Source organism: Macrosteles quadrilineatus, unplaced genomic scaffold, assembly GCF_028750875.1.
Source record: "Macrosteles quadrilineatus isolate MER2022 unplaced genomic scaffold, UCM_ALF_1.0 Scaffold_1__1_contigs__length_201487025, whole genome shotgun sequence".
Taxonomy (NCBI): domain Eukaryota; kingdom Metazoa; phylum Arthropoda; class Insecta; order Hemiptera; family Cicadellidae; genus Macrosteles; species Macrosteles quadrilineatus.
This window is the reverse complement of record NW_026542594.1, coordinates 11,088,773-11,113,325: the sequence shown is the minus strand read 5'-3', so window position 1 is coordinate 11,113,325 and position 24,553 is coordinate 11,088,773. Positions and strand designations below refer to the sequence as shown.

Genomic DNA, 24,553 nt, shown 5'->3' with positions numbered 1-24,553 from the left:
CTTTCCAGAGATACCTAAGTATTTAATAAGTGACCATTCTAAAAAAATAATAAACAATAGAAGGTTATACCTTGGATGCACCATACACAGCCAACATAGGGCTAGGGATGTCCCCGGCAGTAGAGCCGATGTTGATGACTACACCTCGCTTCTGCTCACACATATGTGGCATGACGATCTGACACATGGACAACATGGCAGCAATGTTGCACTGGATGATGTCATGATACACCTAGACAACAGTTTTATGTTTGACATGTACTGCATCAGATTGCTGATGGTTTATTTATAAGGCTAAACTTTCTAAAGTTTATAACAGTTGATGTTAGTGTTGCTAATGATTTATTGTGAGTGAAGATGAAAGGATTTGTGATTTAATGTAAAGATGATAGACCTAAAAAAAATGTTCATGTAAATTTAATAATTAATTAGTAGTTTTGCAACTTGAAGATTGAAATTTAAAATGTCAAAATAAAGAAAAAGATATGTAAATAAGTGAGTTGAAGGTAAATCATGCATGTGAAAATGTTATTTGAAAATTTGCTAAGATTTCACATGTAAACCTACACAAGATTTAAAGTTATCATAAACAAAATGGCGGTTTCCCCTACTTACCAGTTTAAAAAGCCATAAATCTATATCTATCTATACTATTATATCAAAATCTAATGGTGTCTGTCTGTATGTGTATTACTAATAGTTACAAAAACTACTGAACCAACTGGGCTTAAACTTTACAAAAATATAGCTACCATACCAAGGACCATTATAGGACTATTCACAATTCGATACTGACCGTGGGCTTTACCCCTTTGGTTTTAAAAGTTCTGATGTGAGGATTTTAAAAGTAAATATTGATTGGTCTCCATGGCTGCAATAAGAATACTCACAATGTTTACATTTGCTTTGACATTTCAATGTGAACCAGAAGAACTGCCAAATTGCATATTTCACCATTTAAGTCAGCTGATCCAATGAAATTAAAATATAATATTTCACACAATTATGTGGTTGGTTTATTTAATAATAGCTGTACCCACGGGCTTTGCCCCGTTTAACTTCATAAGTGAGCTCGTTCGCATGGCTCAATCACGTCCTGGTTGAAGTTCGTTCGCTACGCTCACTCACCTTTAGGTTGCCTTCAGGTTAGCTCGTTCGCTACGCTAACTCGCCTCCAGGTTGAAGTTTGTTCGCTACGCTCACTCACCTTTTGGTTGCAAATTAGCTGTTATGATAAATTTAAAAAAAATAATAGTGCTGCACCCTGTTGGTAATCCTTGTAACTTTAATGCTATTGAACATCATAGAACAAAACCAACTTGTTTAATTGAAACAGCTGTTAAGATTCATTAATTCCATTTAAATATGAGTACTCATAAGGTTAACATGGGAAACTCCAGAGCCACTGGGGCGGAGCCCTTTTGACGGATCTGCACCAAACTTCACACAAACCATCCTTGAATAATGCTTAATAATGCCTGAAGGTTTCATTACAATCTGTCGAGGTTTCGGAGTCCATAAAGGACAAACAAACAAACATACATACAAACAAACATACATTGGATTTTATATATATAGATAAAAATTTATCAAAGATAATTTATTCAAAAACTATGCCAATGATTATAGAAATAAAAAAAATATTCTAAAAGCAATGCTGTATCAACTCAGGATCTGCTTTCGATTTGTAAAGTGTCTTAAGTGTTATGAAAATAATGTAATTGATATATTTAGTATAGATGTTTTGTATGCATTTGGAGGCTACTTTAAATAAATTCGAACTGCTTAATATGTGTTAGATTAACTTAACATAACTTGCACATCATATTGTTTTTTTTTAGATGTGTATTTAGGTGAATTTAGTTATTGTGTTTTGCTAAACCTATACCTATGCTTAAATTAAACTAAAGAATATCATCAATAACTAAATTGTATGTCGTTGATTTTTGTGTTATAAAATCTGTTGTATATGTGTAACTATATTTAACTATCAAATGGTAATACAAAATGCTCTAATTTTATCTTAACATAGCTTTCAGTTCACATTTACTTTATTTGATGAATTAATTATTTGTGTTTTGCCACACCACTGATTAAATTAAACCAAGGAAAATATCATAAAACTAATAAGTAGTAGGCTTACACAGTGTTCCTTTTTTTCTAAAATCAATTAAATATTACTACGTTTACTTAATGGTAAGTGTGAAAATGTAAAGGCAGTGGACGATGGAACTGATTAAAAGAACTGGTTTGTATATTAAGGTGTTTGTTGATATTTTTAGCGAATTTCCCTATAGGGAAGTAGCTATTACCGTAGGTGGCACGGTAAGACCTAGACCCGGGACTAATTTACTTTTTCATTTTGATGTCCCCAGAGGCCAAAAACACCATTCGTTCAAATTTTTATATATGTATATATATATATATATATAGACTTATATATATATACGTCCGTGAACGCGATAACTTGAGTAATTTTTGTCCGATTTTGATTAAATTTGGTTTAAAGGTGTAAAGCGGGATAAACTTGAATGAGTTCGCGAACCAGCACGATCGGACCATGGGAACGGAGCTTTACGGGGGGTTTTATGGGGTAAAAATTGGTTTTTCTCACTTTTGACCCTCAAAACACAAAATTTTCCGATTTCTCTTTAGACCCTTTTAAAGAGCTTAAAAAAAGAAATAATTTAGTATACAAAAGTATTTTTGTTCGATTATTAGTAACGGAGAAAATTTAAAAAATTGTAAATTTAAAATTCCCATGTTATTCTTATGGAGAATATTGTAAAATGTTGTAGTTTGCTTGTTTATGGATATATTTTGATCAAACTTGGCAAATTTATTTATTTTGTACTAAGCTATCAATATTTTACTCAAAAACACACTTTATTAGTTTCCTTGTAGCAGCAAACCTAGGTACTCGTTAAACCTAATGTTATTAAAATATATTTAACTGAAAATCAATTCAGACAAATGGAAATTCGCTTAGTCGGCAGGTTTGCTGCAGCGGGGGTATTGTAGAGTAGAATCAGAGATGTAATGAAACATATAATGTAATTGCTATTTAATTTTTTAGTCCTTGATGCTTTGATAATCACATAAGTTTTGTCTGCTGTATTTAATGCAAAATTATTTGTTTGAAAAATTTTTATAGTATAGATATAGTTTCTTTAATATTCCAAAAGATTATTGATAAGGCACAAATATATTTTTAAAGTTTATAACAACTGACTTAGTTTAGCTAATGATTTATTGTGAGTGAAGAAACTGAAGATGGAAGGATTTGTGATCTACAGTAGGACCTCAATATCTCGAATCTGAAGGGGTTATGATAAAAATTCGAGTTATCAAGTTTTTCAAGTTAGTGAGGTTCGAGTTATGAAGGTTCCATATGAAAAAGTTCGAGATACTGAGGTGTTGGGGTCTGACAGTGATGTTACGTCATGGCCTTTATAACTCGACTTATACATGTTAAACCTTAATAATCAAACTCAAACTGTATTTATACGTAACTTACTGAAGAGTAACTTTGGAAGCAAAATAAAACAATTTGAATGCACATAAAGTACTGTATTTATTATTTGGCAATAAGTTTGATAAAGTACATAAAAAACATGTTAAATGACAAAAAAAATAGTTTAAATACTGTACAAAACAATAATACAGTATATATCATCCATACACGGAACTACATTTACTGTGTATAATGTTTGATTAAAGCAAACGTTAGTCAACCTCTTTATATGTACTGTAAAAACAAGCTAGGTACTGTAACAACAAAAATACTGAATAGGTACAATACTGTACATACAAAAAGTATGTAGACTGTAGAGAGTAATATTTAAAGGGAAAATTCTAGTGTGATTAAAATAATAAACAAAATGCATCGTAATGTAGTTAAGTACTGAATCTACTTTGGCAAAACGGGTAAACTACACTGACTACAGTGCCTAGCCAAACAGACACGGGAAGCAAACACAGGAAGTTTGATTTTCACGTCTCGACAGGAATCACAACTGACTTGCACTGTTATGGCAAAACTTCGAATTATTGAGGCACATTCATGCGAACTTCGACTTATAAAGGTAAACTTCGAGTTACTGAGGCTCGATGACGGGAAAATTCGAGTTATAGAGGTAGAATGTTACTGTTCAAAAGTTGTTAAAATTCGACTTATTGAGGTTAAATATTTAGAAACTTCGACTTATAAAGGTACTTTTAACATTATGATTAATGTGGATTTCAAGGGGATTTAAAAAAAATCGAGATATTGAGGAATTCGAGATATTGAGGTTCGAGTAATTGAGGTTCTACTGTATTAGCGAATTTCCCATATAGGGAATAAGCTATTACCGTAGGTCTCATGGTAAGACCTAGACCCGGGACCGATTTACTTTTTCGTTTTGAGGTCCCCAGAGGCCAAAAACACCATCCGTTCAAATTCATATATATATATATATATATTTATATATATATATATATTTTTATATATATATATATATATATATTTATATATGTGTCCGTTAGCGCGATAACTCGAGCAAAATTGATCCGATTTTGATGAAATTTGGTACAAACGTGTAAACCTACATTTATTTGAACGAGTTCGCGAACCAGCATAATCGGACCATGGGATCAGGGGTTTATGGGGGGTTTTATGGGGTAAAAATGGGTTTTTCTCATTTTTGACCCTAAAAACTTTAAATTTCTAAATTTCTCTCTAGACCATTTTGAGGAGCTTAAAAAAACAAATAATTTAGTATATTGAAGTGTTTTTGAATGTTCATTGACTACGGAGAAAATTAAAAAATTGTAAATTTAAAATTCCCATGTTATTCTTATGGAGAATAAATAAACTGTTTTAGTTTGCTTGTTTATGGAAATATTTTAATCAAATTTGGCAATTTGGTTTATTTCATACTAAGCTATCAATATTTCAATTAAAAAAAACACACCTCAACATCTTCCCCGTAGCAGCAAACCTAACTACTTACTAAAATTAATGTTATTTAAATAGGAAATAAATCTGAAAATTTATAGGGAATATTTTAGAAGAAATCAAGCCGGGTAAATGGAAATTCGCTTAGTATGCAGGTTTGCTGCGACGGGGGTATCTATACTATTATATAGAAGAGGTGGTGTCTGTGTGTGTGTGTGTGTGTCTGTGTGTTTGTATGAGATAATCTCAAAAACCACTGAACCGACTGGGCTCAAATTGCACACAAATGAAGCTACAGCTCCGAGGATACATATAGAACTATTCCCGATTCGATATTGTCCTAGGGCTCTGCCCCGTGGGCTTTCAAAAATTTGAGGTGAGAGATTTAAAAGTAAATATTGTTTAATGGTATCCATGGTAACAAAGAACAAACCTGCAAAGTTTACAAATGTAAACAAGCACAACTAACTGTCAAATTTCACAATTCCACACAGCTGGTTCCAACATATTAAATACTGCATGAATATTAGAACAGAAACAGTATGGATCATAAACATAAATAAATGATGTCACTAGCCCAAATGTAAACATTATTTAACATTGATTACATGGAGCTGTTAAACCACAATGTTAATGTTATTAGCAGGCCTATAGGATTCGTTCAGTACTGTAGTTTTTTATGTTTATGATCCATTCCGTGCTGCTTCATGCATGCTTTTGTGTTAAAAAATGTATTCTTATACTTAAAGTAAATAAAAGAAACGTCTTGTCATTCGCCTATTGGGTCTGATGATGATTGGAGTGTCCAATCGAAATCGATCACCACTTACCATCTTTTTTGTATATTTACCGTCTTGTGAGTAGGAGTATAAGCGTAAATATATGTTTTAAGTGTTATAAGACGTTTCTTTTATTTACTTTCCGTAAATTTAATAACACGTACAATGCTGATCAAGAAGTTATCTTATACTTACTCTTACTAAATCATGGCATATTTTATTATACATTGTAGTTAATTTAGTGGCGTTTAGCTACACAGCTGCTTCAAATAAATCAACGGCAATATTTTTAAAATAAGCTGTCTGCAGTTGACTTTTAAATCATTGGAAAAAGGGTTAATTTTATTTTCTATAATCAATGGTAACCTCTCTTTTCCCATTGAGTTGAGTTTGGATACTGCAAGTAGTTAGAATCCTGTTGTAATATCTGAACGTTTTATGATGACCATCTGTGAGTGTGGCAGGTGATCCATGTTTGATTACAGTGCCTGAACATATTATTTTCCCCATTTTAATCTTACTTAATTAACTTGCACTTGCTATTAACTTTGTTTTCATTTAGACAACTAAGATTTGTTTTTATTTAGACGTGTTTTGCTACCTATTTAACCTAAGCTAAAGAGGATTTTATAAAACTTATAAAACTATTGTATACATACATTTGACTTATTTGGTTGATTTTGTCCTCTTCAACTGTCTTTAATAATCACAGCTGTTAGATGTGATTATTGTTAGCTTAGTTGTTATGATCCTGCAGTGTTGTTATGGTGAATGTTTGTGTTTCTGCTTTAAAATTGTATTTTGAGTTAACATTTACTATTTTTATTGTAACTAACTGTTAAATTGAAATATTTATTAGTACAGTTTCGAATAGGTGAAAATTAGGAGCATTTAACACTTAAATATGCCTAATAATGCCAAAGAGAAAAAGTAACTTATCTCAAAAATCTAGAAATGCCAGAAGAGTTGCAGAGTATCGACGAAATGAAACAATAGAAGAACGAGAAGCACGCTTGCTGACGAGCACAATAACAACTGCTTCACGGCGAGCTGCTGAAACGCCTGCTCAGCGTGAGGCCCGACAAACAGCAAATGCATATAGGACGGCTGCTTCACGTGCTGCTGAAACGCCTGCTCAGCGTGAGGCCCGACAAACAGCAGATGCAGATAAGACAGCTGCTTCGCGTGCTGAAGAAACGCCTGCTCAGCGTGAGGCCCGACAAGTGGCAAATGCATATAGGATGACTACTTTTGTGCTGACGAAACGCCTGCTCAGCGTGAGGCCCGACAAGCGGCAAATTCATATAGGATGACTGCTTCACGTGCTGACGAAACGCCTGCTCAGCGTGAAGTTCGTCTTTCTAATGATAATGAAAGACATTTGAACCGAAGAGCGAACCAGACACCAGTGGAACATGAAAATGAAACACAGAAGGGAAGAAAGCGCATGAACTGGGATCCCTTTAGAGGTATATGTTTTTCATATAATACAGATAGACCCTATTCCCTATCAAAGTCATGGTCTGCTTCAACTTGGGAGTATGAATATATGTTGTAGACATTGTGATGCCTTAAAGTGGAAAGGGGAAAGTGCTGGACTCTGCTGTGCTTCAGGTAAAGTAAGACTTCCAACTATTGACGAGCCACCTTCTGGTGGCTCCATTTGGCTTAGGTGGCTTCTACTCCATTAAGAACCCTTTTGATAGGAGAAACTACACCATCAATTTCATTTTTAAAGAAGACGCGGCAATATAATTCCTGTTTCCAAATTACGTCATTTGGAACTTCTGGTCCGACAATTTCACACAACTTTCCTACTACCTTTACTGCTCATGGCCAAATTTACCATAACTTTGGATCTTTATTGCCAGCTCGCTCCTGACCAGCAACACACATTTTTACAAGTTTATTTCATAGAAGATGAAACCTTAGAATCTGCCAGACGTCAAGAAGTAATTTCAGGTTTATCATAATTATGATATTGTACATGATATACAAAATTTACTTCACACTCACAATCAACTCATCAACACCTTTAAAGTAGCTATGGAACAGTGGCCAGAGGAGGACCTCAAGGTAGTAATTCGAGCTGATAGGCGTCCTCCAGGTGAACACAAGAGGCGGTTCAATGCCCCAACAACAAACGAAGTAGCTGCTGTAGTTGTCAATGATGAAATTGAAAGTACCTAGAGACATTGTTTTGCGTAAACGAGACGAAACACTGGTTAGGGTTTCTGAGACACACAGATTTTACGATGCCTTACAGTATCCTTTGATCTTTTGGCAAGGTCAGGAAGGATACCATTTCTGTATCCTAAAACACAATCCAGTCACTAATCAACCTTTACAAAACAAAAATATTTCTGCTATGGAGTTCTATGCTTTTTATTTTATGGTTCGTAATAATGACTTTAATACAATTCTACGGTTCAGACAGCTTTTAAACCAGTTTGTCGTTGACATGTTTGTGAAAATTGAATCTGAGAGGCTTCTTTTTTTAAAAAGGAACCAAAGTAAGCTGAGATCGGACCACTACGTTCACTTACAGGATGCGGTAGCTAATGATGGAAACGTTGATCCCAATAATGTTGGTCAACTTGTGATTCTACCCTCATCATTCACTGGCAGTCCTAGGTATATACACGAGCATGCACAAGACACACTAGCTTATGTACGGAAGTATGGTAGACCAGATCTGTTTGTAACTATGACATGTAACCCAAAATGGGATGAAGTAATATCAGAACTACTACCTGGACAACGAGCCATTGATCGACATGACATAGTTGCAAGAGTATTCCGTCTGAAAATTACAAAGTTTGTTGCCATTATTACTAAAGGGGAGATATTTGGATCCGTGAAGTGTTGGTTGTATACAGTGGAGTGGCAAAAACGTGGATTGCCACACATCCATGCATTAATATGGTGTACAGAAAAAATCCAGCCAAACCAAATTGATCTAATCATCAGTGCAGAGATACCAGATAGTAATGTAGACCCACTATTGCATGAAATTGTTAACAAAAACATGGTCCATGGCCCATGTGGTGTCACAAACATTAACTCAAAATGTATGAAAAATGGGAAATGTTCCAAAAGCTACCCAAGGACGTTAATAAGCCATACCCAAACCAGTGAGAATGGCTACCCACTTTACAGAAGACGCGGTCCTGAAGACGGAGGAAATTCAGCAGAGATCACCATAGCAGCTAATAGAAACAATCCTATCATTATAGATAATTCTTGGATTGTACCATTCAACCCTGTCCTTTCCAAAATGTTTAATGTTCACATAAATGTCGAGTATTGCAGTTCGGTAAAGTCAATCAAGTATGTTTGTAAGTATATTCACAAGGGTAGCGACCAAGCAGTTTTCAACTTACAAAACAAAGATGTGCAAGCAAATGTAGAAAGAAATGAAATTGAAATTTACCAGAACGGCCGCTACATTAGCACAAATGGAGCTTTTTGGAGAATATTCTCCTTTCCTGTGCATGAAAGATATCCTACTGTCACACATTTAAGTGTTCATCTTGAAAATGGTCAGCGGATATATTTCAATGAAGACAACATGCAAGAAAAGCTATTAAATCCACGTAACACCACGTTGACTGATTTTTTTAAACTATGTGAAACAGATCCATTTGCACAAGGTCTCCTTTACCCAGATGTACCTCACTACTACACCTGGAATGCATATACAAGAGAATTCAAACGAAGACATTTGGGACAACCTGTTGAAGAATTTCCTGATGTCAAGTACTCAGCTGCTATAGGACGTCTATACACTGTTCATCCGAATAATGTGGAATGTTTTTGTCTACGTATTCTTTTACACAAGATCCGTGGTCCAAAATTTCATTGATTTGAGAACTGTTGGAAATACTGTCTTTAATACGTACAAAGAGACCTGCCAAGCTTTGGGTCTTTTAGAAGATGACCAAATGTGGAAGAACACACTGGAAGAAGCAGTACAATCAAGATCATCCTCGCACGTCCGCTACCTTTTCTCCATAATGATAAGTTCATGTGGAATGTATAATCCAACAGAACTCTGGGAAACATTCATAATGCAAATGTCTGAAGATATTGTGCACAGGTTTCAACTGGAAGAGGCGAATGATATTGTGTACAATGAGGCACTTCGTGATATTGAAAAGAAGGTTTTTGAAATGTGTGGAAAGAAACTGAGTTTTTTTGGACTCCCAAATCCTCAAACTAATGTTGAAGCAAACTCAGAAATATTCAGAGAATTGTCATACAACACCAATGATCTTCAACAATATGTTAGAGAAAACTTACCAAAGCTTACAAATCAACAAAGAAAAATGTATGACACTATAACTAACAAAATAGAAAACGCAGAGGATGCAGTATTCTTCCTGGATGCTCCTGGGGGCACTGGCAAAACTTTTCTCATCAACGTTTTACTTGCTGCAATTAGACAATAAAATAAAATTGCAATTGCAGTAGCATCGTCTGGTATAGCAGCTACCCTTTTGCCTGGAGGAAGAACAGCCCACTCTGTATTACCACTAAATTTAACCAATGTTGAAATGCCAACATGCAATATTCCCAAAGATTCAGAAAGAGCTGCTTTGTTGCGTCAATGCAATTTAATAGTTTGGGATGAGTGCACCATGGCCCACAAAGGAGCTTTAGAGGCTTTGGATCGATCCCTTCGTGACATTTGGGGTAGCAACACATTGATGGGAGTCTTAGTTGTTTTGATGGCTGGGGACTTCAGACAGACACTGCCTGTAATCCAGCGTGGCACACCTGCTGATGAAATAAGTGTCTGTTTAAAGTCCTCACGCCTATGGGATCATGTTTCAAAACTCTACCTCACCGAAAACATGCAGGTTATCTTAAACAATGACAGCAATGCCGGCGAATTTGCATTAAGCTTGCTGAAAATAGGTTAAAGTAAGATTCCAACAAATGAGCAGCAAATAATCGAGCTAAAGGGGAACACATTGTAATCCCACGAATACCAATAATCCCAACAGATCTTCCGTTTAATTTCAAAAGAATTCAGTTTCTCTTGAAACTGGCATTTGCCATCACTATCAACAAAGCCCAAGGGCAAACTATGAAATTTGTAGGGATAAACATGTAGAAGGATTGTTTCAGTCATGGACAACTTTATGTCACATGTTCAAGAGTCTCGAATGGAAATAGTTATTTGTGTAACAAGTGGGCAAAGTGGCACTTTGCTGCACACGAGTGCGGCTCGTGCGGAATGATCTCGAGTGCAGCAAAGGCCTATTGCACTCGTGTTACACATTATATTTTTCCTACAGTCACTATCAAGCATATAAATAATTAGTCTTTCAAACACTATACAACACGTTTTTAGGTTCAGCTGGCAACACAGGTGCCCAAGAGAAAGTAGTACCCGGTCCGTATCACTCCGCTATTTTTCCTCAGCAAGAAATGTGCTCCGCGTTTTGAGAATATAGTTCCGTATGTTTTTGTAATTTGAAACGGTTTCCGCGCCTAAAAAAATGCTTTAAAGGTATATTCTTGTTTATTAAGATCGTAGGAATGTTTTAAAAACGTTTAATTAAAAGAAAAGTCCAGAAAGTTCAGAAATACCGAAACTATAAACACGAAATGAAAGGTTAATCGTAGTTATAATAGTCAATTAGCTGCTCATAGTATTATTATCTTTAAGTGTTGCCAACCTATTTCCAAGCGTACACGGATTACGTGCATAATAGAACCACGCTGTTTTGTGTTGTTTCGTTGGAATCCTGATGTGCGGCAAAGTATAAACGGTACGACAAAGTATAAACCGTACGGCAAAGTATAAATATGCAGCAATTAGCAGCTTTCTGTACTATAAACAGTACAAGGAAGCCAACTTTGTCGGGTGACTGTAGGAAAAACCCTTTGTATATATTCCCCCAAAGGATACCAAGTTGTCAATATTGTATATAAAAGTGTTTTACAGAAATGAATTAAAAAACGTTGTTACCTGTTTTGAAATATCATCACTTTAATTTCTTCATACTACTTAATTACCCATTCACAAAATTAAGTTATATCTACAGTTACTAAATAAGTTTATCCAGAAATACAAAAAATAAAAGCAATACCAGCAACTACTGAAGAGCACATCCTGGTATGCAGTATTATTCTTGCAATATATGAAAGTACATGGTAAGTATTAAGTATTTGTATTTCAAAGTAGCGTATAGGCCTACTATAATCGTTTTAAATGTTTTTACATACCAAGTCAAGTAACTATTTCAAATTTGTTTTGATATTTTGAAGTAATCACCCATGCAGCTTCAATATAAAATATTCGGCCAGAAAATGCTCAAAGCTCGCAAGTTTTTGTAAAGTCAACTAGACCCGAAAGTTTACTGCTTTGCTTGCCCCTACAATACTTCTTTTCCAACCCGTGTAATGAACGGGTACATAAGCTAGTTTAATATGAAGAAGAGTGAAATTTAACAGATGTTAATTTAAATTTAATAATAAGTATTTTTGCAACTACAAAATTGAAATTTAAAATGTCAAATTTTTTTTATTTTTTTCACAATTTTATTTACAATCTGTTCATTTTTTTAACATTCAGCAAATACAATAACAATTATTAATAAAACGTTAGTTAGTCTCTGTCCATTGGCAGATCTAACTTAAAAATATTTCAATGAAAAAATAAATAAGTAAATAAACAGGAGAAAATTAAATTGTTCAAACAAAACGTGAGCTTAGGTCCAAGACATGAATCCTTTTCAGCCTGTATATACTGGTACTGTTGTCTAAAAGGTTTAGAGCCAGGTGATTGGGGGGATTTTCAAGCTTCTTTAGATATTTTGTACTAAATTTGGTTATTTCCTCTTCAACCGTCGGAATTCCACTGTCCTTGTGAAGGATATTGTTATTAACATACCACGGGGCTTGCAGGATGAACCTTAAAACTTTTGACTGAAATCGTTGGATGATGTTTATGTTCGACATACTAGATGTTCCCCACAGTTGGATTCCATAAGTCCAAATTGGCTTCAGGATTATTTTGTATAGTAATAATTTATTTGCAATGGTCAATTTTGATTTACTATTTAGGAGCCAGGAAAGATTTTTAAATTTTAAATTTAGGTAGATTCTTTTGTTCCAGATGTGGATTTTCCATGTTAATCTTTTGTCAATCGTCATGCCGAGATATTTCACTTCATGGGATTGAGGAATTTGGACATTATTTAAGGTTACAGGAGGACAAGTACCTAATCTGGTAGTGAAGGTCACATGAGTAGATTTGCTCTCATTCACTTTTATTTTCCATGTTTGCAACCATTCTTCTAAGTCATCTAGGGAATTTTGAAGATTAAGTGAAGCTACCACTGGATCAGGATGGGACGCTAAAATAGCAGTATCGTCAGCAAAAGTGGCCACAGAAGTATTCACATTTTCAGGTAGATCGGCTGTAAACAGCGTATAGAGTACAGGTCCGAGAACACTTCCTTGGGGAACGCCAGCTTGAATTGGGTACAATTTTGTAATGCTATCTCCAAATTTAACTCTGAAATATCTGTCGGTTAGGTATGATTTGATTGTCATATAAAATGTATGAGGAAGATTTAGTTTGAGTTTATAAAGTAGGCCTATGTGCCACACTTTGTCAAAGGCTTGACTTACATCCATAAAGACAGCTGTACAATAGTTCTTTTTCTCAAGGTCTTCTTTAATTGTATTAACCAATCTATGTAAAGAAAAAATATATGTAACCAAGGGAGATGAAGATAAATCATATATGTAAAAGTTTTATTCAAAGATTTGGTCAGTTTATAATATATCAGCATACACAAGATTTAGAATTAATCAAAACAAAAATGGTGGTATCCACTACTTACCAGATTAAAAATTCAACAGATTATATGCAACAGATGTAAATATTGAAATGTTTCTATTTTGTGTCCTCTTCCCGTTGCAAAGCACGGGTACAACAGCTAGTATATATATATATATATAAATCTATATATATAAAAGGCAAAGCCCTCACTGACTGACTCACTCACTCATCAATAATTCTCTTACTTCCCATTTACCTAGGAGGCTGAAATTTGGTACACTGATTCTTTAGGCATTAAATAGGAAAACTAAGCTGTTTTTATTCTGATCGGACTCTCGGGCTCCGCCCCAGTGGCTCTGGAGTTTCCCATATTAACCTTATGAGTACTCATATTTAAATGGAATTAATGAATCTTAACAGCTGTTTCAATTAAACAAGTTGGTTCTGTTCTATGACGGTCAATAGCATTAAAGGCGGTTTCACACTGGCGTCCGCGGACGATAATTTCGTCCGCGGACGGATGAAATGATTCGGATGGATGCTACGCGCCCCCTTCACATTGCGAGCTACGTTTCAATCGTCCACTCATTTGCGCATGCGCATAGGGAAGTTGGCAATTCCTACTACAATCATAGATTAAACATACTTCCTCTTACAACTCAGTGAAGGTGTGCAAAATGTCTGAGCCTTCTGTCCCATGGTGTCAACCCGGATTTTCTGTTCTGTGGCTTGATTCAAGTAGTGATGATAGTGACGAGGATGTTGTACTTTTGTACTCATTATCAAAAAGGAGAAAGTGGGTTCATCCGATTAACAGTAAGCGGCAGCGATTTGGTGAATCATTGTAATAATGCAAATAATCATAGTAATACAAATCATTGTAATAATGATTTACTGTACAGTAATTCGTATAAATATACATGGTTATTGGTAGGATACTTTATTCTCTTTGTAATCTCTTTGGAGTGTAGTCGCAATTTCCAACCAAATTTTATCTTTCTCTTGTTGATCTCTATAAATTTCTATAGTTGTATCCCAGATAACTGGGTAGGCACGGACAGCCTCAATTAATTCAGCCATAACAAACAACAAGGGTGGACACAAAACAACAACTAGATGAACACTATGACTGTAAACACAAACTACTAAACACTCAACACTGTGATGCGAGTGACACATGCCTCGCTGAGAGCTACACGTGGTTTGGTGCTCTGTCTGCGCATGCGCGAGGGCGTGATCGTCCGCGGACGTTTTAGAAAAATCGCTCCCAGAGCGATTCCGCCAAATCGTCCACGGACGAATTTCTGCATCCGCGGATGGACACTACGTTTCAATGGGTGGTGTGAACGGTCCCATCTGATAACATGGGCAGCGATTTAATCGTCCGCGGATGCCAGTGTGAAACCGCCTTAAAGTTACAAGGATTACCAACAGGGTGCAGCACTATTATTTCTTTTACATTTATGACAACAGCTAATTTGCAACCAAAAGGTGAGTGAGCGTAGCGAACGAACTTCAACCAGGACGTGATTGAGCCATGTGAACGAGCTCACTTATGAAGTTAAATGGGGCAAAGCCCGCGGGTACAGCTAGTATATATATATATATAAATCTATATACTGTATATATATACTTTTGCGCCCACCCGGTTTGGCAGTCAGTGCGCTGGTAATTTACTCGGTGTGGCAGTCACCCGCCCGAAAGCCAGTCAGCTCTCCCATAAGCCAGTCAGGTATGGCTTCCCGTGCACTTTATACGTATGAAAACAGCAAACCGGTGCTGCTGCCTGTGTCGATAAGCGTAACTGCAATACCAATGCGGAGACTGTCTCATCGTGTGTTCTATCGTGGAGTAGTGTAGCCAAGTACGGCACCCTACCCTACTTTGTAGCGGTAACACCCAGCGGTCTGTAACCTTCGTTTACTCCTTGTTACTATTTGTGTTGAAATAGTGATTAACTACGTGTTAATGTTTAAACATGTTCATACTCCAAATAAATATGATGCACCTCTAATAAGGATCGTCGAATATTAATTAATTATAATTGGTTGAATCTTGATCCTACCCGTTCATCATCTCATATTTTAAGTTATTTTAATTTTTTTTTACCTTCAGTTAAAATTTTAGTCAACTTCTCCTTTATACAATATTTTATATCCTAGTACAATATTTACAGTGTTTCCACGGACCGTGAACTATACGGATTTTCTTTATCTCGAGAAATATACGTGAATCTTGTCCGAGATACGGGAACTGTTTTTTACGCAATTGCGTAACGTGAAGGAGTAACTATTACATATGACAACGATATTATTCTATCTGATAAGAATAACCATGAAACTACACTCGAAAGATAAAAGATTTTTATAATAATTTTAATTTTACAAACAAACTATTACAGGAATTCTATTTTGGGACGGATGTATGATAAGGAAGCAACAAAAAGTGGTCACGAGTGCAAATGCGGGGGGGGGGGGGAGGGGGGTACAATATAACAAACGCCAGAAACGATTATTTGTTTACTTTTCAGATTCCTTATCAAATATCTCTCTCTCTCTCTCTCTCTCTCTCTCTCTCTCTCTCTCTCTCTCTCTCTCTCTCTCTCTCGCTCTCTAACGATGTACAGATTGTGGACTTTACGATTTAAGTTTTCCTGCAATTATTTCAGTTCAATCCCATACCTATCCTTATGGTTTCCTATCTATTATTTTTCAAAATAAATAGTAAAGCTGGTTAAACTATTTTTTTTATTTTCTTGAAACCAAACACTCTTTACCATCCGGTATTCTGCAGAGTCAAATGTTTAACACTGTGTTTATAAAAATTGAATGGACACAATTTCGTGTTTTATTTTTTTTTTAAGTAATAGTAACTGTGATATTTATATATACCAATAAGTGCTGCAAGCTGTAATAAATGCTTCTGATTAATATTAAAATAAGTTATAATTTATTTTGTATAATACATCGGTCATTGAATACAAACCATAATGGGTTTTCTATTTGTAACTTTAACTTGCAAATACAGTAGAACCTCGCTTAACTGGAGTCGCATCATCATGATGCCTATATATTATATACCCTCACAAATCCCAAGAAAATGTTTTATGAACTGTGTTTTTCAGTCTAATATTTCGATATGAACGATATATTTAACTATTTACGGTAATTTTTATGTGCAGTAGGTTCCCAATTATTGAAATATTACAGTTCATTTGACAAAAATAAGATGGAAGCAAAACGGAGAAATATCGATCAGTAGCGTCAAGGTCAACCTATACGCTCGCACCTACAGACTGACAATCTTCCACTGACACTGACATACTGACAATCGTCTGCTCCTGTCTGCTGTCACAACACTACAATATTTTGTGGTTGGGTCGTTGGGTGATTAGTAACCATGACAACTTGTGGATGGAGAGAAACCAAAGAAAGACTAGAACAAAGAGAAATAATAAGAGGTGTTTTACATCATTGTTATCTTTATCTTATTTTTATCATTGTTATTATTACCAGAAAGACTCAAGTACAGTACTATGATTTTATGGTGTTTTATGAGTTATTTAATATTTTTATCCCCATACTTCTGTTCTGAAACATCATGTAATAGTAGCCTAGGATGACTACGGTATCAGTAGTCTTCTAGTCTACATTTTATTTTGTTTTGTTCTTTACGTGATTTATTGCTGTACAGTAAGCAAGTTTTGTTTTGTTTGAGTAAGCATACGGTGTAGTTTTTATTAGTTAACCAAGGTTAATGACTTAACATATCACGGTTGCGCAATACCTATTGTATTTTGACTATGTAAAATGCAAATTTATAATCACGTTAATGTCCATTTATATAATATAGTGTCCCGGAACGGCATTGTTCCTGAAAAAAAGATTTTAGGTCTAAATTATTTGAAACCTGTACATTAGATATTTTTGGTCGAGTTTTCGACCACTGGACGACCACTAGTTAAAGTTAATTGTAATACAACAATCTTTATAGTAAGCAATATAAGCTTGAATCGGACTTATCTGCCTTAAAAAAGCAACCTAACGGAGTTACCTTAATGATGCACCCAGTATTTAATACAAAAATTAAAACTTATGCCTATGTATATTAGTTTTGAAACGGAGTAGAATAAGGCACGTATAATCTAGATTAGGCATTGATTAGTGTTTATAAACTAAACATGGATGAACCACTAAGTCAAGCTACTAATCCAGTTGTTCAGGCTAGGCTAAACTGAGCTCTGAAAGCATCCATCTCAAAACGGCCACAACTTAAGAACAGATCCTAGAATTTGATTTATTTTAAACTTGATTTTTCTGAAATAGATAGCTAAACTGTCCAGTGCAATCATCCCACACTGCAAATAGCAACACTCAAACTTAGTTAGGTAAGCTAGTGGTAGGTTACAACTAATTATTATCCCTGTGACCGATTCAGTGTAACATCTGACATCAGTCAGAATCAGACGACATTATTTACAACGACACGACTCGATAACTGACGAAAAGAGTAATTTAGTGATAATAATTATTATAAAAAGCGTTGGTAGGTTACAACTAATTATTATCCCTGTGACCGATTCAGTGTAAAATCTGACATCAGTCAGAATCAGACGACATTATTGACAACGACACGACTCGATAACTGACGAAAAGAGTGATTTAGTAATAATAATTATTATAAAAAGCGTTAAAAATAAAAAATAAAATGTATCGCTCGTTTATATTGGCAAAAGTATTAAATAAACAGTAATACAGCTGAGGATAATGTAAGAATAGTCTTTTAATGGATTAGAAACTCATTACTCTGGAAAGTTTTATAATGTAATACAAATTCTTATACATCAAACTATTTAATGAAGTGGAGCAAAGTCGAGTCGTCCTCTTTCTCTCTGTCTCTAGTTGACAAAATTGTATGTCAGAAGCTTATACACATCAGAAGTACAACAGTTACCTCGGAAAGTGCTTCAAGAGCTTTCTGCGCATGCGCAAGCTGAGGTGCCCGTGGGTACAGAACGCCGAGTTATGTCTTAAAATGTAAACAAATGGCAATAATGGCGGAATGTTTTCTCATAAGACCCATGTTAAATTTTCGAAAGTTTGTACTCAAATTATGGCGAAAATAAAATTTTCCTGGCTATACCACTGGTCTAGAACTTATTTTTGACTCAGAATTATTCCGTAAAAATAAACGTTTTTGTTACTGCGGACTTGCATTTGCTATTTTATATTCAGGTCGGATTTATTAAAAACTAAACATAACAAACTCATTCGTGGTCCAAAAACCCCCTCTTCCAAGTAAGGCTATAACGGCACATTGCAAAACGAGAAAGTTGAAATTCTCAGAAGTCATCTGAATGTTCCTCTACCTCTGCGCGCATCCCTTGCAGTGATTCAATGGTGTCAGATTCAGACCAGCTTGTCGAGCAACTCTGTCGAGTGCTTGAAACTGTGCAAATGTAGTCTTCTTCTATAGAAATAAAATTACAGTTTTGTCTGTCCATTGCGTAGAATCATGCAGTTTTTGGTTATTTTTACGTTTCTAGGCTATGAAGGCTCAAACGAGTCTCATCTCAATTTCTGTCTGTCTGTCTTTCTGTCATTCTGTCTGTACCGACAAAATGTAAATTTACGCTGCCTACTCCGAGAAAACTATATTACCGATTATGATTCAAATCTTTTTCCTGCATTCACTGGATTGGTTATAGTGAGTTTGGCTATTAAAATATGGCCTCGCTACTTTGGAAGTAAAATAACGAATCATCAAATTCAGCTGGTTTGCTTCGGCGGTGGTATTTCACTGTTAGTAGGGTAGTGATTAATATAAAAAAGTATCACATTTTAAAACTTATCTTGCCTGCTATAGTTGGTAGATAATCAAAAATAGGATTTTTCAAGATATGTTTGGCCTACAGGATGTTTTAGCGAATTGTATCACTCAGTTTATACGTAAACTAAATTTACTCCCATGTGCCTATGGGAGTTTTGGTTTTTCCTTTCCGAGTTCGTTTGGCTCTTCCACCTGACCGATTTTCATGATTGAAGCCTCAAATTGAAGGTATGCACGCAGAGATTTCACATCAAGCATCGGCATATTGATATTTATTTATTTAATAATGGTATTTATTTCAATACTGCGGGGCAGCATAGGTCCTCTAGTCTTATATATATATGTATTTTAAAAAATTTGTTTTTATTTTCCGAGTTCGTTTGGCTCTTCTACCCGACCGATTTCCATGATTGAGGTCTTATGTTTAAGGAATGCTCGCACAGATTTCACATACAGTATCGGCAATATTTATCTAATGTATTACCCCACCAAAAATATATATTTGATTTTTTTAAATTTCTACTTCGATTTAAGATGCATTTCACCAGTTACAATTTTATCTAATCCTATATATTTTGGTCTAAGAACCTTCAGTGAAATACCGGCTTTAATTTAAGCTATTAGTTATTGAAATCAAGCGAGTTTCAAGCAAACGCAAGATGAATAACTAAAATAAAACTTATTTTTCATAAGGGTTTTCTATGGTTAAAAACCACTAGTTCTACTATTATTTATGTTTTAGATTTAAAATAATCCGTGAATTATATCAATTTGAGCTACTAATCTTTTGAAACAGTTAAGTCCAAGATACTGTATTACTCGATAAAAAATCTTAAATTTGACATAAATCGAAGGCATATCTTTTAATGGAGACCTAGGTTTCTACGTCAAAATGTTATCGTCAGTCCTGTTGTATCATAAATTTGATTATTTCTAAGATATGCTATGTTATTTTAAAGCTGCGTAGCAGCACGAGTCCGCTAGTTTTGTTTAAATCTCAAACCACACTTAATTTTATATGGTTAACCCTCTATATCTTGTATTTGTCCAAAAAAGGGCACGGAAAGTTGACGTGTGGGATAGCAATGTCATGTTTTTACATTTCGGACATTGGACAAAACAATTAAATATTGTAACCAGCAAACGGCCTCAAATCGTAAAAAAACAATTCAACGCTGGAGGAAACGTATTGAGAACATTTGGTTTTTCTTTAATTTGCGGTATAATATAGTATAAAACATCTACCATATCCATAATAATGTTCTACCACTGCACCTAAACAGCAGAAAAAAGCAAATCACCAAAGATTCGCACAATATGACAAATTATTTATAAATCAAAAACAGTATATTTTCTGTGCCAGTAGTTAATGCGTGATTGAACTTCAATAAACAAACAAACACACAAACTTTCACATTTATAATATTAGTAAGATAAGATGTATTAATTAAATATTAATTACTAGCTGTGTGTCCGTTCTACACACGGGGATCCTCTAGTGGTCAGTTGAAACCTTCCTAAATAAAGAAAAACTATTGGTTTGCATATTTTCAGATATGCTGGCCAAACTATTATATACAAACAAATACAGTATCTGACAGTTTCAAGTAAAAAAAAAAAAAAAACATGCGTAATAGATCTATGAGGGGTACACTTCCATATCTGTTGGCACAAACAACTAAATGAGTAATATTGATTATTCGATTGTTTAATTCGATATATCGTTTGGTTAGTTAGGTTAGGTTAACCTTACCTAACTAACCAAACGATATATAGTTAAAATACTATTCCTCAACCTCGCCATTAAACATTCAGGTAGGAAATTTCACTATCAAAGATGCTCTTGTCCTGTCCGTACGGAACACTGAGTAATATGCGCTACCAACTTATGAATAATTGTTTACGCCTACGAACCCAAGAGATGGATTATTGGTCTGTTGGACGTATGGTCCAGCGAGCAGCACATAGCGTTTAGAAGACACATTAGAAATATGATTTGAGCATAATCCGTAAACCTCTGTTACAATCACCCACTGCAGTTGTCTCTAAACACTTTACACAACCACCATTGAAGTGCCGTCAACGAGTTGAAAACTTATATGTAAGCTATTGGTAACGCTTATGTAAAAAATGTAAGTTTCCCAGGCATATAGAACACTGAGTCAATGTCTTTTCCCCGGTTATCAACCCAAAACTCAATAGAAATTGTATACACAAAGAAGCTCTATTTTCATTTACGGTTACCCTACACATTATTGCACTTGCGATTAATTAAATCCGTTATGTAAGGAAAAACGGTTTTAATCCAACTTGGTTTGGATTTGCTTTTGAAACTTGATCTGAAATGATTGCGGTATTTGTAAACAATATTCAATGTAAACATATCAGTGACAGCTAGAGGAAAATAATCTTGATCCGAACAGCTGTTCACTATTTCATATGATGATTATGTGATAAACATTGTGAGAAAACTTGACAAAAATCGCACAAAATTGGGTTTTAAACGTCCGTAAGTTTTTTTACAAAGTAGTGAGGCCATATTTTGATAGCTAAAGACACTTTCGCCAATCCAGTGAATACATTAAAATAATTCGAGGATCTTGATAGGTACTCTTGTTTTTCAGGAGAAGGCCGCGAAAATGGCCTTTGGACCGTGACAGACGGAAGATAGACAACAACGGAATTGAGATAATTGATGATTGAGATAATAACGGAATTGAGATGAAACTTTTTTCGGATTCTTGAATGTTTAAAACGTAAAAATAATCTAAAAATTTATGATTCTGAGCAATGTACAGACAAAACTCTAATTTTATTTATATAGATTAGTACCTGTGGTGATTTTTATTAGAAATTTATTGAAGTAAATAAACAGCAAAGTTAAAAACCATCCAACCAGTGTTTTTATTTAAAAAGTACGTAGGCCTATTTGATTGGCTTTGTTTTCTGAACTAAAATATCTATTTCCTGATCTATTTTTAGTTCCTGGTTTCGAAACATAATTTGGCAAAACAATTATTTATTCATTAAACAACTTGATCGAAAAATAATTTCTAAACATTGGAGGACAATTAAAAAACTTTTGAATTCTAATAAACCTAGCTGCCGTACCTGTGTTTTACATCGGAGAGGATTTTGAAGAGAAAAAGTTTGATACACGTCACATATTTCAAATCCCACTCCAAACACGTCATGTTAATACGTTTACTTCCTTAAATTAAGAAAGTCACAATCTCCAATTAACAGGCCCGTAGCAAAGTTAAAAGTTTCACAAATCGAATCGTTTCTACCTTTTGGACCGCAAAATCAAAGCACTGCATTGACAGCATTTACAGCTGACTTCGTTAAACATTCTGTATCTACATTCTTCAAAAATGTAAACATTGTGAAACTTTGGAATCCCATGGGGCGTAACTCAAAGAAAACACGTTAAATGTAATCGGTATATTTGTTAACCAGGTACAGGGCTACCTCTTGAATTGATATAGATAATAAATCGAAAAATAAAGAAATATAAGTTGATTGATTATTGGCTCTTACAAAAGGGTAAACAATCAAGGAACATGATTTAATTAAGTAACCACACATCACTGAATCTATATCTTCATTCTTTCTTGTAAAAATCGCTTTGATTGTGGCTATATAAAATAGGGAAGTAAGATTTCACTGTACAACGAGCTCAAAAAGCTCGAGAACCAGCAATAAGATGGAAATAACCGGCAGAACCTTTAACCATCCACTGGCTCGCTAGTCGCTACCCCAGGTCGGTCGGTAGCCGGGTAGCCCATCAATGGAACCCGTTAGGCTCGCCCCTACCTCTCGCCGCAAGAGAGACAAGAATTTTGCCTTGTTCCACGCGCCTTTGATTGTTTGAGGCAGGAAAACTATTTGTGTGCTACGGTCCGCGCAACACAGGATATTGTTTTCGTATTAGTTGGCCTTTTTCCAAGATGACCGTGACCGTTAACTTATTTTATGGACTCCCTTGGAGAATAATTAAAAACTACAAAGAACATTTCTAATCCCACAGTATACTAGCTATTTAAATTATGAACACTTTGGTGTTTGAAAAATATTTTTGGACGATAAATTTTGCAGCTATTTGAAATCATCCAAGATGGCCGCTTGCCTCCAAGGACTCAACAATAGGCCTAATTGTGCGACTATAAAGCAATAACTTCCCACCTTGCGCTTGCGAATTAGTTCGGTACATATTTGTATCCACAGTTGCCAGGACGACTATTAAGACGACCAAAGATTACATTGACATTTAGGTATTTAATCTGTAGAATAGTAATTGTTAAGTAATCTGGAAGACAACTAATTAAAATGAAGTGCGAAAGATGGGTTATGAGAGTGCTCAATGCCTGAAGCATGATCCGTTTGTTTGAGGTGCGAATTTTTAAGCTTGTAGAACAAATAAATATCACAAAGTAGAAGGGCAGGGGTGAAAGTGACTGAAGTGACAGGATACCCGGTGGATTTTCAGTGACTGGATTCCAGTGGTATGCGGTAAAATATATAGTGACTGGCTTAGCAGCACAAATTTTACGTGACTGGCTTTCCCATGCAAATGCGGTGGTGACTGCATTAGCATAGCATTTTTTACGTAATTATATTTTAGTATTTTTAAGAAAAAAATAGATATATACGTTCAGATATGTCTAGGCTTAAGATATTTACCAATATATATTATATATATATCATAGTCTTGAAATATATTGGGGGGTGCAACTGACTGACTTCCAGTGTATATTTTATGTGACTGGCTTCCCGGGCGCGGCCGTGTATAAAAATATAAAAATTTGAACGAATGGTGTTTTTGGCCTCTGGGGACATCAAAATGAAAAAGTAAATCGGTCCCGGGCCTAGGTCTTACCATGCCACCTACGGTAGTAGCTGCTTCCCTATAGGGAAATTTGCTAAAATTATGAGGTTGTTATGTCTTTGACAGTATAATTTCTTCCTTCAGTAATGCAACACAGTCAACTCACCCTCATTCAGACAACTTTGAATGAGACACTTCAAACAAGAGAAAAAGTCTTTATCTACCAGAAGAAGCTAAACGCTGAAGTTTACCGGAATAAGATTAAACTCTATTCTAGGTAATAAAGGAAAACGGCAATAACATTTATACGTAACAAGCACTAGTTGAATGGATCTTTGTTTATTCGTGTGGCTATGGACAAAGTCACGTGTCTCATT

At 35.1% G+C, this 24,553-nt stretch overlaps 1 protein-coding gene across 1 annotated transcript in view; it reads right to left on the bottom strand.

Annotated features, from left to right (window-relative positions):
* Positions 1-24,553, bottom strand: part of LOC129001760 (very-long-chain 3-oxoacyl-CoA reductase) — a 54,290-nt gene that overhangs the window by 12,273 nt on the left and 17,464 nt on the right. Inside the window, exon 5 of the mRNA XM_054429202.1 lies at positions 71-232. Within this exon, the coding sequence (XP_054285177.1) occupies positions 71-232 (162 nt within the window). The remainder of the gene's footprint in view (positions 1-70; positions 233-24,553) is intronic.